This window comes from Herpailurus yagouaroundi, unplaced genomic scaffold (assembly GCF_014898765.1).
Source record: "Herpailurus yagouaroundi ecotype Mexico unplaced genomic scaffold, PumYag 190, whole genome shotgun sequence".
NCBI classification, from domain to species: Eukaryota; Metazoa; Chordata; class Mammalia; order Carnivora; family Felidae; genus Herpailurus; species Herpailurus yagouaroundi.
Genome location: NW_024412421.1, coordinates 31,704,867 through 31,721,829, shown reverse-complemented (window position 1 = coordinate 31,721,829; position 16,963 = coordinate 31,704,867). Strand labels below are relative to the sequence as shown.

Genomic DNA, 16,963 nt, shown 5'->3' with positions numbered 1-16,963 from the left:
CGAGGTACCAGGAGCCGTCCCACTTGTGGCAACCAAAAACGTCTCCAGCCATGCCCGCAACCCCCCGTTTGGTGCAATGACTCATGGAAAACTACTGCCCGACACAAAAGCCCTTCACTCTGCCACCAGCACTTCCCCATGTGTCATTTGTTTAAGGATGGCTGTGCTGTTTTATCCCCCAGAGGACCCGGCAGGCTCATCTGCCCGGTCACGTCTTCCCATCGCTCAGGGAAGGCTTCCAGGAAAAGGCCACGTGTGATGAGCCAGGAGAGGGAGCGGAAGCCCACTAGGTGGGAACAGACGGGGCACCCACCTGCCTCGGACTACTCTCACTCCCCCCTTCTGGATTTGTGCCTTGGAAAGGGGCCAACATGAGGCGGTTCTCCTTGCAGAGTCTAAGACACCAGAGCGGTATCGGACGGGAGCACCAGTGTGTCACGACAACCACCGGCCGGGTGGCAGGTGGTGAGAAGATGAGAACCCGGCCCAGGCAGCTCCTCCAGCTCCCCCAGCCCTGGCCTGCCCTCACCTGCTGTTCGTGTAGGAGAAACCGCTGGAAGTCGTGCAGGTAAACAGCGGAGGCATCCGGCCGGTCGGTGTTGCTGCCCTCGGGGAAAGGGAGGGTGTTTAGAGAGGACACGATCGACAGAGGCTGTGCACCGGGCAGCCTGCCACCAGGCACCCTGCGAGTCCCTCCAGGGAGCTGGGTGGCAGGCTGGCCAACGGGGAAACGAGGGGCCAGCGCACAGGGAGAGGCCCAAATCCAGACCTGGAGGACCCAACAGCTAACGGAGTCCCAGGGAAGGAGGAGGGGCTCGCCAGGACGTGCAAAGGGTCTCAGACAAAGGGAACCATATATCCCAAGTCCTACGGAAGGGGCTCGCAGGGTGCCTGGTGGCGGGGGTGGGCGCATGCATCAGTGGGGGAGGGGGGCAGACCTGAACCGCACAGCAAATGCTTGGGTCGGGCTGGATGTGGACAGCATTTAGGGGGGGAGCTTATGCTGGAGAAGCGAACAGGGCCCCATCAAAGGGTCTCCTCGGAAGCCACAATCCAGTTTGCTGAGCCACTCAGGGCTCCGAAGCAGCAGTGGGGGTCAGCTGAAGCCCCCCAGGTTCTGGGAGGGTGGGGGGAATCATCCTGAAGACACAAGACACAGGCTTTGGAGCAGATGAAGGCCTACTGTTGGGAGAATTTTCCGTTTGAGAGGAGAGAACCTTTCGCCCTGCATACAGGGAGACCCCACCTCAGCCGGCAGCCTGCTGACAGATGGCCTCATGGAGAGGATGTTCGGGGCCACTGAAAAAGTGGGACCTCACTGGACTGGCAGAGCAACCCTGGCTTCTGTGGAAAGCGCATTCTGTAGAAGAGAGCTTTAAGGGGAAATCTACACTTTACCCCTAGAATCTGCAAGGTGTCTATGTGGTGGGGGGCGGGGGGAAGCAGGGGTGTCTTTTAAAGCACAGGCGATAAAACACACTTTAAGCTGTTGCCTTTACTGAACTCACTTAGAATCCAAAAGTCTATTGTCATTCTCTAATTGCGAATGTACTTCCAATCTTCTTTGCTAACGACCCTCATGGTCTAACCCTCATTTTTTCCTTAAAATACTACAGGAACATCAGATTTGTTTCGGGGTGCCTGGGTGGCTCAGTCAGTTAAACATCTGTTTTGATTTCGGCTCAGGTCATGACCTCACGGTCCTGAGACTGAGCCACGAGTTGGGCTCTGTGCTGAGTGTGGAATGTGCTGGGGATTCTCTCCCTCCCTCCCTCCCTCCCTCTCTCTCTCTCTCTGCCCCTCCCCCACTCATGCACATGCGCTCCCTCCAAATAAACATTTTTTTAAAAACCAGGTTGATGGGGGGTGGGAGGGAGGGGAGGGGAGGTGATGGGCACTGAAGAGGGCATCTTTTGGGATGGCCACTGGGTGTTGTACGGAAACTAATTTGACAATAAATTTCATATAATAAAAAAGAAAAAAGAAAACAAACAAAAACCCAGACGTTGCCCTTTCCCTGCCGCCGCTGAGTCTCGCGGAGGCGGAGGCTCGGGTGCGGTCAAGATTCGACTCCATCCGTAACCCGCCGCCATGGCCGAGGAAGGCATTGCTGCTGGGGGTGTAACGGACGTTAATACTGCTTGACAAGAGGTGCTGAAGACCGCCCTCATCCCCGATGGCCTAGCACGTGGAATTCGCGAAGCTGCCAAAGCCCTAGACAAGCGCCAAGCCCATCTTTGTGTGCTGGCATCCAACTGTGATGAGCCTACGTATGTCAAGTTGGTGGAGGCCCTTTGTGCTGAGCACCAGATCAACCTAATTAAGGTTGATGACAACAAGAAACGAAGGGAACGGGTCGGCCTCTGTAAAGCTGACAGGGAGGGAAAACCCCGCAAAGCGGTCGGTTGCAGTTGTGTGGTGGTTAAGGACTACGGCAAAGAGCCTCAGGCCAAGGATGTCATCGGGGAATGCTTCAAATGCAAGAAATGAACAAATGAACTTGACTCTTGTTCCCCCCAAAAAAACAAACAAAACAAAACAAAAAACAAAAATAAAAAAATAAAAAAAATAAAAAAAATAAAAACCAGATGTTTCATATATACTGTGCAGTCTTGAGGTTTCTGGTTTAGAAAGGAACAGGGGTCGGTTGCCACTGTCCTCATCAGTGAGGGCTGGTTCTGAAAAGCAGGCCTAGATCAGCGCGCCACAAATCATTTTAGGTGCTGTTAACTCCGTGGCCAACATTTTGTAATCACAGAACATTTCATAAATCCCCACTTGGGGAATGAGGAAGAGTGGTAAAGGTCCTGACAAGTCCTGCAGCACTTACATTTTAATAATACCATTGTCACTATTTATGAGCCCTTGGCCATCCCACACACCACAGGAAGCACTTTATATGCTTCAACTCGTTTTAATTCACTTAAATCTGCTCAACCAGGCATTTCCAAAACTGATTTCTGGGAGAGCAGGTCCTAAAGCATACAGGCTTCTCTGCAGAACCTGCTGGCCCACCCTCCCACCACTCCACAAACCCTGCTGTTGTTCACGTTTATCCATGCCACGGGCTCAGGACAGCCAATTTCCCAGTGACAGACTTTGCCCCTGTGGAGATCAGCGCGTGCCCACAGAGGTGGCCCCCCGCCTTGGAGCCAGCTGGGAGGACCCACACGGGCACCCAAGCCCAACACAGCCGCCCTGAACAACAATAACCCAGAAGAGGTGCCTCACCCCAAGATGAACACGGAAGAATCTTTTTTGAATTCATCAAGAATCTGAAAGAGAAAACAGAAGGAAAACACACAAAAAATAAGAACGTGAGACAAGTCAAGCCACTTCATGCAAATGGACAGGGTTTTTTAATTAAACAATTATAAATGACATGACTTGTAATATTTGAATATGGCAGAAACTTAGGTAGAAGTCTTCTTCGCCCCCTTCTTAGTCTAATTCCTGAGAAGCAATCAATCTTAGTAATTTGGTAGGTTGCCTTCTAGAATCTGTTTAGTGGACATTCATTTTAATTCCACCTCATCCTATCATATTACATCCATGTCTCCAAGCTTTTAGCTGTGTTTTAGGCTTTGTTTATTATTCTGCTCCTCAATCATCCTGCGTCATTACTATGAAAACCCACACTGTATTCCATAATACGTACATCACTGATGTTCTGATATTACACCCAGCGTTACAAAGGGTGTCCGCGTATCTGTGTATTCTTGCCCGGCCGCACAAAATATTTCCATTGGGAAGACAGGGAAGCACGTGGGTCCGGTGTGTGCCTGTTAACTTTGACAGATTCACCAAACTCTTCTCCCAACAACTGTCCCGACCAGCGCCCCCACCAGAGAATGCATAACCTTTTCTACACCCTCACTGCTGCATTTCCCATCGGTAATATTGCAGCGAGCTAATTTTTCATCTTCAGATTCGAGAGAAGGAAAGAAATATTGGGCAGCTTCGGTCCTGCCCTTCATGGCCACACACACACCCCCCATAACGTGTCTGCTTCCGGTTAGGTAGCATTACCTTGATAATTTTTAATCAGGCTATGACCGGAAAAGCATTTGAGAAATTCAGGGCACAAACGGACACGTAGCCACTGGCATGTTACAAACGCTAATGACAGAACTACAACTCCCAGTCTAGACTCCCCAGTCCTTTAGCCAAACTGCCTGGAGTCCAGGATGATACAAGGAAAATCAATGTTCTAGAGAAGGTATGGACAGGCCCCTGGGAGGCATCAGGAGGTCTGCGTTAGTCTGTGCACGTATGTGTTTTTATTTCTGGAAAGATGACCTACAGCTTTAATCAGCATCTCAAAGAAACGGGTCACCCAAAAAGGTTAAGAGCCGCTTTCAGAAGAGCTCACAAGTCTCCCTTCTATTTACGTGTAACTGACAGCATAGCTATTTCTTAAATTTAAAAAAAGAAAAAGAAGGGATTTGGGGCAGTGCGTGCTGTTATTTGGATGTTTGGCACTTAGATCACTAGATCGACACGGCGCTTCAGGCCAGATCCCTTCTAAACCCAAACCCCGAGACTGGTTTCCTGCCACCTGGAGAAAGCCGGGTCTAGACTTATCCTCAATTATCTATGCTATGAGATCCTTAAAGCCAGTCTTTTCCTTTACTTCTTTTCAAGGAAACACACAAAAAGCTCCACCCCATTTCAGCCAGGCGGGCAGCGGGGCCAAAGGAGGGGGTGCCCCGACTGCAGAGAGGCCTCCAGAGCCAGAAAACACGGGGAGAAACACCCCAGCTTCCCCTCTTGCACGCCTGTACCCCCATCCCTATCCGCCCATTTGCTGAACCTGGTGGCAGAGCACCTGGGAATGAGTTTGTGGGAATGAGCCCCCCACAGGGCACAGAGTGGGACAGGGGGTAGACCGGAGGCAAAAAGGCAAATACTACCAGCCTGAGGCTCACCTCTTGGGTAGCAGAAACAGAATTCACAGACGCAAGGCAACAGCGTAGGCCTGGGGGTAGGGGTGACGGGGAACCGAAGACAGAAGGCGCAAAGATTCCTGGGCGGGTGCATCCAGCAGCGTGGCCAGTCACGCATTCGCTGCAGTGAAGACTGGGGGAGGGGAGGAGTGTCACCAGGCCTCTCCCGAACATTCCAGCAGGAGATGCAAAGCAAGCTGGCAGTGAGACGGGCAAGTCCGGTGAGACACTGGCCCTGCCTGGGACGCACCAACCTTTGGACACGAAGAAATCCAAGACCCAGCCAAGAACGTGTGAGTGCAGAGACAGTGAGGTAGGAGGATAATGAAGACAGCACAGGGTCTCAAAGCCAAGTGACGATATCCAGGAGAGAGTCCCCAGTGATCTACGCCATGGAGCGGGCAAGGTGAAGGCCACAGGACCGACCAGGGGCTCTGTTGATGTGGAGGTCACTGGTCTTAGGAAAACATCAACTGCCGTGGGGTGAGAAGCATGGAACGTGGCTGGGGCAGGGAGGGAGGCAAGGGGACAGCAAGGTCGATGGCACTCCTGCAAGAGGTCACTCTACGGGGCAGAGAAATGAAGCAGCAGTCAGAGGACATGCCTCAAGGAGGGCATTCTATCGATGGAAGATGGTACAGCAGGTGTTGCATGCGTCCCCTGAGAGATCTGTGCCAGCCCTAAGCCCCCCACACCTGTGAATGGGACCTTATTTGGAAATAGGGTCTTTGCAGATGTGATCGAGTTAAGGCGAGGTCCTGCTGGATTACGGGGGGCCCTAGTCCAATGACTGGAGTCCTTATAAAGAGGGACAGCTGGAGGCCGGCACAGACCAGGGCAAGGCGGCCACGTGATGACGGAGGCAGAGACTGGAGCGATGCATCTCCAGGCCAGGAGCGCCCAGGACGGCCAGGTAACACCAGAAGTGGGGAGAGAGGCAAGGAGATTCTCCCCCCGAGACTTCAGTGGGAGCTGAGTGGTGTCAGCACCCTTACTGGGAGAGAACAGAGGTCTGTTCTCTTCGGCCACTTAGCTGGGGTCTGCTGCGGCAGCCCTGACAAACTAATGGCTTGTCAGGAGCTGACACAAGGCAGCCACGACCTCAGTTACCCCCGGCACCCATCCCACCCAGAAGACAGTGAAGCGAAGCCCACTTTGGCAACAAAAAACAGGCTCCAGGAGGATGAGCAGCTGTTTTCAGATGACATACCCAGAATGTCAAGGGGCCAGGATTTCAGCCCCCGTCCACCTTGGTTCATCTCCAGTGGCCTTCACAGTACGTGCAAATGCACACAAAGTGACTAATGACATCCTAGCAATGAGAGAAGAATATTCTAGATGCTACAAGGCACACAGAGTGGAGAGACAGCAATTAGGTTTTGTTACCATTAGCGTGTAGGGTTATGTGGTCAAATTCTACTAAGCCAGGATGTCGGGGGCCCCGTGTGACTCTGGGTGATGTCCTGACCCCTCTCACCCCAGCAAAGGATCAATGAGGTCAAGAGAGATGTCTGTTTTGTTTAACCACTGGGCCCTCTTGGCTCAAACATTTGTTGAATGAATGCTGAAAATAATGGGTCAATTAATTTTCTCTAGGAAACATTTAAAGGCTACGAAAAAAGTCACCTCTGACTTTTGAGTCCCAGGAGAAGAGGCAGTTACAGCTAGACAAGGGAAGGGGCCGTGCCAAGGATGGGGACCACAGAAGCAAGAGCCCAGAGGAATCGAGGTCAAGGAGTTGAGTCTTCCCATATGGCAGGGGCACCCTCCAGGCTATAACTCAGCCTACACATTCTGTGCTCATTTGAGCCATTTGGTTCCAGGAGGCCAAGGGGAAAGTGGCAGTGACAGAAAAAGCTAACCAGAGGGTCACTGCCGACGTGTGCACGGTGGGTCCTTCTCCCTCCTCGCTGCCAATTCGAATAATGTGCCACATTCCCTGTCCCCGGAAGCCTCAGCCAGCATACCGTCACAGAATGTGACTCACTTGTCATACACTCACACCCGTGTAAAACTCAGAAGAATAAACATTAATCTTTCTACCACAAGTATAATCCCAGGTATAATCGTAGAAGCTTTGCAGGCATTTCAATCACCTTTTTCTTTGTACGTGCTTCTTACTTTTAAGTCATAGACAAAACATTACTTTGCTTATAATACCATTTACTGAAACATCAGAAATGAATTTCCTATCAAGTGCTGCCTGGTCATCTGCTTCAATACGGTGAGCGGTCAGAGGACGCTCTGGGAAAGCCACCGAATCTGACCGAGATGGTCTTTCTGAAGCAGGACAGAGAGAGGGAGCACCAAAGGCGAGCGCTTCCTTCCCCTGTGGGGGATTCTGCCTCATGAAAGGCTGTTCTGAGGGCCAGCTGTGTGCAGGACACTCTGTGGGGTGACCGCTATCTCTGAGCCCTTTTAACCCTCTCACCGAGCCTGGAGGATGGGTGCTGTCACCCCCAAACAACAGACAAGACTGAGGGTGTGGACACTCAAGGCTGCTCTCGGCTACAAGCAACACTCAGGGAAGTGTTAGTAGGGAATCTTCCCCTAATTAAGGGAAGATTACTGCCACCTTAAAAAAAATTACAGCTGTTTTCTAGAACAGGCAAACAAGCAAGAGAGGATGCCTGCATTCAGACACCGTGGGGATGGTAATGGGCGGGAGGAGGCAGTGAGTGCTTGGTTTCTGGTACCCTGCACAGGTGGGAGGGCACTTGTTCTCTGACTGGCACGGGACACAGTTTCGGTGATTACTACTTGTGAGCCGCTGGAGAGCAACTTCAAATCTTGGGTTTATGGGAACCCTTGGTGGACAGGCTTTGAAGATGGCCTTAGGATGTCCTCCTCCCGGTGTTCACAGCCCTGCATTATCCCTGCCACTTGCAAAAGGCATGGGACGCACGCGATTACACGTCTATGACTACATGATGATGCCGTATACGAGTGAGCAACTGTCTTGCCAGCTTTGGGGACGCCAGCAGCCATGTAGGCGAGCCCCATCCATCAGGGAGCTGTGGGTGGCTTCTGGACGACAAGGAACTGAACCCTCAATCCTACACCTGTAAGGAACTAAAGGTTCCACAACTTCATGGGCTTGGAAGCAGATCTTTTCCCACTTGAGTCTCAGAAGAGACCACAGCCCCCGGCTAAAACCCCGTGAGACCCCAGAGCAGAGAATCCAGCCAACGCGTGCCACAATGCCTGAGCCCCAGAAACTGCATCATACGTGATACTGCTCTCTGGCTCACGCGGACCCGTAGCACATTTCCGAAGGAATCTACTGGACGGTCCAGAGGATGGATCGTCTGAAAGGGCAGGGCGTAAAAACACACAGATAAACAGCAACCTGAACGCCACACCCCACCGAGGTGAAAGTCAAGTCCTGGACCAACAGCAGGAAGGAAACCAGCCAGCTGTCCTCGCTGATGATGCCTGATGCCCCACCATCACTGACCAAGGGGGACTTGGCTTGTCTGGTGGGGAGGCAGCAAGGCAGCAGTTACAAAGCTGGGTATTAAGCATTTAAGGAAGAAACAATACAACGCTGGGTTTGCTTCAACATCATCTGAGCAGAGGGAAGTGGGCAAGGGCAAGATGAAACCCGATGGCCATGAGCTGATCATCGCTAAAGCTGTGATGGTCCACGGAGGGTTCGCGTACCATTGCCTCTGCTTATACGTGTTTGACATTCCCTTTCGTGAGAACATTTTAAAAATTAAAAAAGTCGTGTCAGTGGCTGGGCACTGAAGTCGGGCAGAGGAGCATTCAAATCCTAGCTGTATAACCTCCAGCAAGTAGCTTCCCTGAGCTTCAGTTTCTTCATCTGTAAAATGGGGCTAATAATGGTAGGTCTCGCACAGTTGGGAAGAGGATTAAGAGCCGTACAGCACTTAGCACAGCACCCAGCGTGTAGTTCACACTTAGGAAAGGTTCGCTAAGGATCTTTTTTTATAATATTGTTAGTACAGCCTAGTTAGAGGCCCATCACCCAGGGAAACACATGGGATTAACTTTCTTCTCTTCCTGCGGCTACCCAAATTTTAGAAGCTTTGAGGCTTGACAGGAGCGATGTAAGCAGGTGGTTAGACACAAGGAGGAACTGGTTACCCCAAGCTGGAAACCTACAGGTACTGCTTAGCATGAACCCACTCCTGGGTCTAGGCTTGGGGGTTGTCCATCACCCTAAACAGCCCTATCTCCCCAGAAGAGGCTAGGAAATCCAGCTGAGCCTGTAAGAGCATATATCTATTGCTTTCCTCTCCTCTGTGCAGCCAGCAAGGAGCCCAGGAAGTAAATTATGTGCTAACAGTAGGGGAGGGGCATTTACCTACACCGGAGTTAGTGAGGTTTCTCAAGCTGGCCACTAACTATCTATCAAGCTTGGGGTTTTGTTATTCAAATTCCAAGCCAGTTATACCCTCCAGTGGTGGAGATCAAGTGGTGGGGCCTGGTACGCAAGGTAAATTAGCAGAGAGAAATGGGTGGTGGGTGAGAGCTGGGGCAAACCAGAGAATGCATGCTTCCTTTCTACTCATACATCCCCGTGGGGAACTCAGGAAGGACCCAGAGATAGCCAGATGTCCATTTTTTTTTAAAGCAGCAGAAAAATCTAGATATTAATATGAAACTTCTTGAGTTTTAAATGTAGGCAATTCATTTCAAGAAACACTTAAACCATTAGGCCAAGTACAACAGAATGCAGGCTAAAGGTGGTGTTCGGGCCAACAGAAGCCTCTGGTACAGATGGGGCGTTTCCCCACCCAAAACCGGGCAATCCAAGACACCCCCAGAGGATTCAGGGATTCTGCAGAAATCAGACTCAACTTTCTCTCTCCTCCTTCTCCCTCTCAAACACACACGCATTAGCCTTAAAAAGGGACATTAACGACAGTGCAGGTTGAATTAAGTCTCGGGTGGAATTTTATCACAGTGGAAACAGACCGCCAGCAGGCTAACCTGTGTGGGCAGATTAAACAGCTTTTGTGCAAACCTCGTTCTCAAGCTTTGCCTGCCCTCTGTCTGATGAGACAGCATCCTGAAATTTCAAGGCAACTGACTATAAAAACAATTGTTTGCAACTACTTATCTGGAGTGAATCAAGCTTCTTTTCAATCCTGGTCAACTGCAGACAATTGCTGTCTGCAACTGTCATTCTGGATTTCACTTGTGCATTGTCATCAAAGGTTTTCACTGTTCTCAAGAACTGATTATAAATCAAAGTTACAGATTTTGGCCTAAGAAGTGTTTTGATCAGCTTGTATGCAGTTCTTTAAATATTTTTTGTTATGTTTATTTATTTTTGTGAGAGAGAGAGAGAGAGAGAGAGACAGAGAGAGAGAGAGAGAGAGAGAGACAGAGAGAGAGACAGAGAGAGAGAGAGCACAAGATGGGGAGGGGCAGAGAGAGAGGGAGACACAGAATCCGAAGCAGGCTCCAGGCTCTGAGCTGTCAGCACAGAGCCCGATGCAGGGCTCAACTCACAAACCGTGAGATCATGACCCGAGCCGAAGTCAGACGCTTAACCCACTAAGCCACCCAGGCGCCCCAGCTTTTTTTTTTAAGGTTTCATATAAAAAAGGGGAACAGAGTGCCTGGGGGTACTCAGGCCATTGAGCATCTGACTCTTGACTTCAGCTCAGGTTATGATCTCGCAGGTTGTGAGTTCGAGCCCCACATCGGGCTCTGTGCTAGCAATGTGAGGCCTACTTGGGATGCCATATCCCTCGCTCTCTGTCCCTCCCCTGCTTGCTCTCTATCGCTCTCTCAAATAACAATATAAAAAATTTTAAAAAAATAGGAAAGTTACATAATTTTTAAAGTTTTATAAGCAACGGCTTGATTGAACACCTTTATTTTATAAAGGTGGCTGAGTGAAAGACAAAAAGTTGTCTTTCCTCAAAATCACCTGGTCAGCCAAGGCCAATTTAGGGGCTGACATCCGGGTCTTTCAATCCCCAAAGCTTATAGTCTTCCTACTCTCCTTGGCAAATCAAGAAGTAATATATGAAAACAACCCCAGTGAAGTAGAATTTTTTTACTCTATTAAATAATGTATTTTTTCCCCAATGTAGGCAGATGGCCAGCAGTCACCCATCAGAAAGCCTCACCCTGTGCCCACCTGCAGGCCTGCATGCAGAAGGCAATTAATAAGTGTCTTCTCATGATTTTCATGCTCATCACTTAAAAATGCCTGCACTCTTGACTGCCCCACCCACAGCCCTCATTCAATGCTCCCTAGAGCCCGGTGGGAATCCCCGTCCCCATTACACAGATAAGAGACTGAGGCTGAGAATCATGCGTGACCAGCCCCAGATCACACAGCTCATAGGAGAAACCAGATCCTCTGGCTCCAAGTCCTATGTTCTCCCTGCTTTGGACCCACCCTTGCTACCTGCAAAGCCCTTTTCCAACAACCTCCTGTTGGTGGGATGTGTGCTGCCTGCCAGGCACTGTGCTCCATGCACTACACTGAACAATCCTTCTTTTTAAGCTCTACGCTTTATGGGATTTTTTAAAATGTATGTTTGAGAGAGAAAGAGAGAGAGAGAGAGAGCAGGGGAGGGGCAGAGAGAGACAATCTCAAGCAAGTTCTACCCTGCCAGCACAGAGCCTGATGCGGGGCTCGATCCCACGAACCTCGAGATCATGACCTGAGAAGAAACCAAGAGCTGGATGCTTAACCAACTGAGCCCCCCAGACGCCCCTATGGGACTCTCTTTTTATTCCAAAAGTCATGTACTCCTTGGAATGAGTCAGAGAAAACGGGGGTGTGCAAAGAAAAATTCAGTGATCTCTCCTGCCCATCCTCCTAAACCCCTTCAGGGCATACACGAGATCAACATTAAACATAAAAACACACATTGACATATGGAGGGGGATTACTCTATGCAGGTTTTGGTTTTGTTTTTTATCAGACCTGGCTCCTCACGTGAATCTGCTGCTGGTTTTGCTCACAAAACACCATGAACATCCCTCCAGATCGACACACACACAGATTCAGGCTCCATAATCAGCTGCATGATGCTGTGTGCTATGGATGGACCACAGTTTACTCAGCCATTTCTCTCCTGAGAAGCATGCAGAAGGCTCCCAGCTGTTTTGCTGGCATAAATAATGCTGCAATTAACACCCTACCACTCAATTCCTAGGTCCCAGTGCCCTTATTTGTCTAAAACAGAGTCCCCAAAATGCCACCGTCAGGTCAAAACGTATGCACATCTTATCTTAAAATGGCATATTATCCGAATAAAAAATTATTCTCATTAAAAAATGAATAAAAGCATAAAAAGAAGGAACACACACATAATCCCTCTACCCAGAGATGGTTACTCTTCATAATTTGATAAATTTCCTTTGCAGAATGAGATCATGCAGTGGAGTTAGCTGAACTTCTTAATAGGCTCAGATTAAATTCCAACAAGACTGGTCACACTCCCACCAAGAAGGTATGAAAGAGCCATTTCCCCCCGCTCCGATTTCCCCACAGCTCTCTCACGCCAACCTAACAGACACAAACAGCGCGTCGCAGCCACTCCCACGGTCTACTTCCTTGACTAGAAGGGACGCTCAACGCTTCTCGTGGGTTTCTTAGGAGCGTGCTGGACTTTGACACACAGGGAAAACGAAAACATCATTGATCACTTGCCCAAGAATCGTCTTACCGACTTTTGCTGCTCAAACATAAGATTTTTATAGAAAAGGTGGAACTGCTCAAAGCTGAGTTCATCTTTGTGAGCGCCGATTTCCTGTAAATTAAAAGAAAAAGTAACCACTCGGTCTCTGAGGTTCCCTCCAAGAACACCGCTCCACTATTAACAGGCAGGACCGCCCTTCGACAGCACTGGCTGAAAGCAAACTCACAGTCTTCTGAAGTCAAACTGTTCATAGGTTTCCGAATGTATCTGCCTAAAGAACATAACCACCAGGAGTCCCACCAGGTAAGGCCCTGGCCTTGAACCCCAAAATAAAAGAGTCTCGGCCAGAATCCCAAGGGCAGTAATACTTTCTGGGGGCAGGAGACATTTCCAAATCTAGACCTAGAGCAGGGTCCGTACATATAGGTCATTCTAAAAGCCAGGGAAAACTAAGGAGGCCTTTGGAGTTAAGAGTTCAACTCCAGTCAAGGCTTGTCCCCTGAACTGCTTAATGGCTTTGGGTCATTTACTTGAACCTTTCAGACCCTCAGTTTCTTCATCTGTAAAATGGGAAAACTACCACTACCCTCCCTAGGACTTCCCTGAAACCAAATCAGTAAGGTCTACGTATCGCCTGCTCAGTAAAGGCTTGATAAAGAGCCAGGTTGCAGGGGGCTGCCTGGGTGGCTCAGTCGGCTGAGCGTCTGACTCTTGGTTTCGGCTCAGGTCATGATCTCATGGTTCATGGCCTCAGGCCTCATGTCGGGCTCCACGCTGACAACAGGGAGCCTGCTTGGGATTCTCTGTCTCCCTCTCTCTGTGCCCCTCCAGGGAGCACGTGCTCTCTCTCTCTCTCAAAATAAATAAATCCATTTTTTAAAAATATAAAGATTCCTATGATGTGGTCATCATTGGTGAATGCTTCTCCCACCTCTGTTTCTGCCTTCTTAGAATAGTTGGAGTAGTTAGAATAGTTTTAGGCAGGTCGAAAGATGGCTTGATAGCCATAAGGTGGGTTAACTCTTCCAAGAGCTCACTGGTACAGAAATGAATGCACATTCTTGGCTAAGGAAGCCTGTACCTGGGGCTGCCACTGACAAGGCCGTGTGAGTCCTGCAATTGGGACCAGCAGAATGGAGAGTCACTGGGCTCTGTGACAAGGGTCGGGACCTCTCAGAGCACCACAAAGGGTGCCTACCCATCACCTCCGTTCTTATGCACTCAAGAAAGTCCCCCCGCCCTACTCTACACCCCCACTCTTAGAGTCACCACCTGCCACAGATCTACCAAAAGCTCCATTATGCAAGAACATAAACAAACTAAGTGATGGCGGGGAGCAGGGGTGGGTGGGAAGTGGGGGGAAGAGGGGGGACGGGCAGAGAAGAGCTAACTCCAAGTATGTTGTGAGGACTTGCATACAAGATGCCACATCCCTGACAACCTATGTAAGGAACCTTCCATGATAGTTTCAAAACAAAACAAAAAAACCCACGTGTTCAACGTTACTTGAAGGAAAGCAGGCTGTGCGATGGTGAGGGAAAGGGAAGGCTATACCATGGGAACATCCCAAGTCAAGCAGCTCAGCAAACGTGGTCCTCAAGGAGGATGTTGTCTGCTAGGATTGCAAACATGGGCCTACGACCTCCAGGGGGGTCCCTCTGTCTCAACTGAGACAGAGGAATCAGGAGGTGAAGGATTCTCCTGGGCACCATTCAGCGGGGCTCAAAGGCTAAGCGACCCTAAATTCACAAAATCACCAGGCCAAACCACGAAACTTACCACAAACTTATCTTTGAGGAACTTGGCACTGTTCACTTTGAAGTTGACCAGGGGCAAGATGGTCTTCAGCTCCCGGAGGCTGATGCTGCAAAAGAGGGAAACCCCAGCTCTATCCACCTCGAGGGGCTTCAACGGTAGAGGGACCGGCTGTTCCCATCCACTCCACCCTCAGGAGCCCCGTGAGAAGACGGGCCGGACACAAGAGACCTTGGGCTCCAGGGGGCTGATGCCACGATGTGCAAGGCTGGTCTCCACACTTCAGGGATGGCCGCGGACTCAGGTCACTTAAGAGATTCACAGGGTGAGCAGAACCCTGTGCCCAGAAAGCTTTGCAGATAGGAAATGTCCCAGGGGTTCAAATGAAGGGGAGATCGATGAAGGCCAGAGGGCGAGAGGGAAGGAGCTGACCTTATTCAAGCACCTGCGATGTGGCAGGCAATAACGTTACCTAACCCCTCACTACACTTGACACTCCAACACAGTAAGCATCACCCACCCTCAGGGTTCAGAACAGGCCACGGGGTGGTGTTTGAGGAGGGAGGGCACACTGCTCGAGGTCAGAGCTGGGTGACGGCAGAGGTTGGGTTTGAATCAAATCCCAAAATGTACAGTCATCTGGACCACATCACAGAAATCTTCATGCATGTTTTTTGCTAGGCCAGGTGGCAAGTTCAGGTTCAGAGCCAAGAAAGGGAGAGAGCATTCCGAGCAAAGGGAATAACCGTACTGGGGACACCTGAGTGGCTCAGGCGGCTGAACATCCGACTTCAGCTCTGTTCATGATCCTGTAATTCGCAGGTTCAAGCCCCACTTTAGACTCTATGCTAATAGCCCAGAGCCTGGAGCCTGCTTCGGATTCTGTGTCTCCCTCTCTCTGTGCCCCTCTCCTGCTCACACTCTGTTTCCCTCTTTCTCAAAAATAAGTAAAACATTAAAAAAATTGTTTTTAAAAAAGAAATAACCATACTGGGGCACCTGGTGACTCAGTCGGTCAAGCGTCCAGCTGTTGATTTCGGCTCAGGTCATGATCTCAGGGTTCCTGAGTTCAAGCCCCGCATCAGGCTTTGTGCTTACAGTGCAAAGCCCACTTGAGGTCTTCTGTCCCCCTCTCTCTCTGCCCCTCCCCTGCTCGCGTGCTTTGTCTCTCGAAAATAAAACGTTTCAAAAGTAAAAAAGAAATAACCGTGCTAGCAATAATAACAGCAGTGACGGCTGAAACCAAAATAGCGCATACTCAATGCTAGGCACCGCTCCAGGGGACAGGGACACACACACTCATTCGATGCCCTGCCACCTTACGAGGCGGACACCGTTAGCACCTCCATATTCCAGCTGAAGAAACAGGCTCAGAGAGGCTGGGAGCTGGGACGTGGAGGACGTGGACTCCAGGGCAGCTGCCTGTAACCACCGCATGTTACTTCCCCTCTGGGAACAGCATGAACGGTGGGGAGGTATATGGGGTTAGGGTGGTGGGTCAAGGGCATGAGATCCAGACCCCTGTGGCCACAGAGCCGAGAGTCTGGCAGAGTGAGAGACCGTGGTCCGGGGGAGCTGTTGGTGTGGTCAACAAAAACTGCTCTGTGTTCTGGAGACGTCAGGCTGGACAGGGCTGTGCACGGCCAAGGAAGGAAGCCTGCCCAGGATGTGGGCAGAAAATGGCCCAGTTTCCCCAACGCTGCCAACTCGGCCTCTGCCGGTACATCCGGAAGGAAGCAGCATGTTCTACTCAGCAGCTGCCCCTGGAGGCGACTACCTGGGACTCCGGCCATCTCAGTGTCCCCATGGCCAGCCGTTTTACCTCTAGTCTAACAGCCCCCCCTAACATCAGACTCCTTTACCTGCAAGATGCTTCCCTACCGCCCACTATTTCAGGGCCTGCACTGAGGGCTTTCCCAGAGACGCTGAGAGCACCCATGTCAGGAGCGGCTGGCTGGGCACAGAATCAAGCAGGCTGCCTGAGACCCCCATCCTGACCCAGCCCCCGGGGGTGTCCAGGAAGAACCCGGCCAGGGCAGGATGAACAGAGAAGAGCAGCAGGGGCTGGCACCACGAGACGGGACAGGGAGGGGGTCTGGTCAAGCTGGTGTCCCTGCAGCGCTCATCCAGGACCAAGGAAGAGGTCAGAGTCCCCTCGGGGACCCAGAACCTCGAGGCAGAAACAGGGCCAAGAACCCTCCCCACATCAGGCACCAAAACAGGGGGGCTGGGAGCCAATGGAGCAAATACAGGGTCTGGGGTAAGGAGACACTGAGCAACGGGGCATCTGAATCCACCGGCTGTGGAAGTCCCACCTTACCGCACAACAGCTGAGCCCCCAGGTAAAAGGTGGGGGCGGGGGCAAAGAGCTTCCTTGGGCTCCCGTGCTGGGACTTTGCCACCCCACTCCCCTCCCCACACTCCCACCCCCATCCCCGGGGCCTGTGGCTGTGCACCGCAGAGCCTGACCATGAGCAAGAACAAGCATGGAGACTCCCCAGGTGCTGGAGGGGAGGAACCCAGCAGCCCCAACTTCACCGCTCTCCCCGTCTGGGACTTGTCATGAGATGAAGAGAGTGCCTCACCAGGGTCCCATCCAGCATCCAATGACTAGTCAGTCAGAGT

The 16,963-nt window shown here is 50.9% G+C and overlaps 1 protein-coding gene and 1 pseudogene across 1 annotated transcript in view; one reads left to right on the top strand and one right to left on the bottom strand.

The window, feature by feature from the left end:
• The window catches only part of PLCG2 (phospholipase C gamma 2), an 88,851-nt gene extending 72,574 nt beyond the window's left edge, over positions 1–16,277 (bottom strand). The window contains exons 1-5 of the mRNA XM_040443417.1: positions 16,220–16,277; positions 14,363–14,529; positions 12,611–12,694; positions 3,232–3,275; positions 530–602 (exon numbers count right to left, since the gene is read on the bottom strand). Of these exons, the coding sequence (XP_040299351.1) occupies positions 530–602; positions 3,232–3,275; positions 12,611–12,694; positions 14,363–14,529; positions 16,220–16,277 (426 nt within the window). The remainder of the gene's footprint in view (positions 1–529; positions 603–3,231; positions 3,276–12,610; positions 12,695–14,362; positions 14,530–16,219) is intronic.
• On the top strand, positions 1,980–2,517 carry LOC121009852 (40S ribosomal protein S12-like; annotated as a pseudogene).
• Positions 16,278–16,963: the final 686 nt, after the last annotated feature.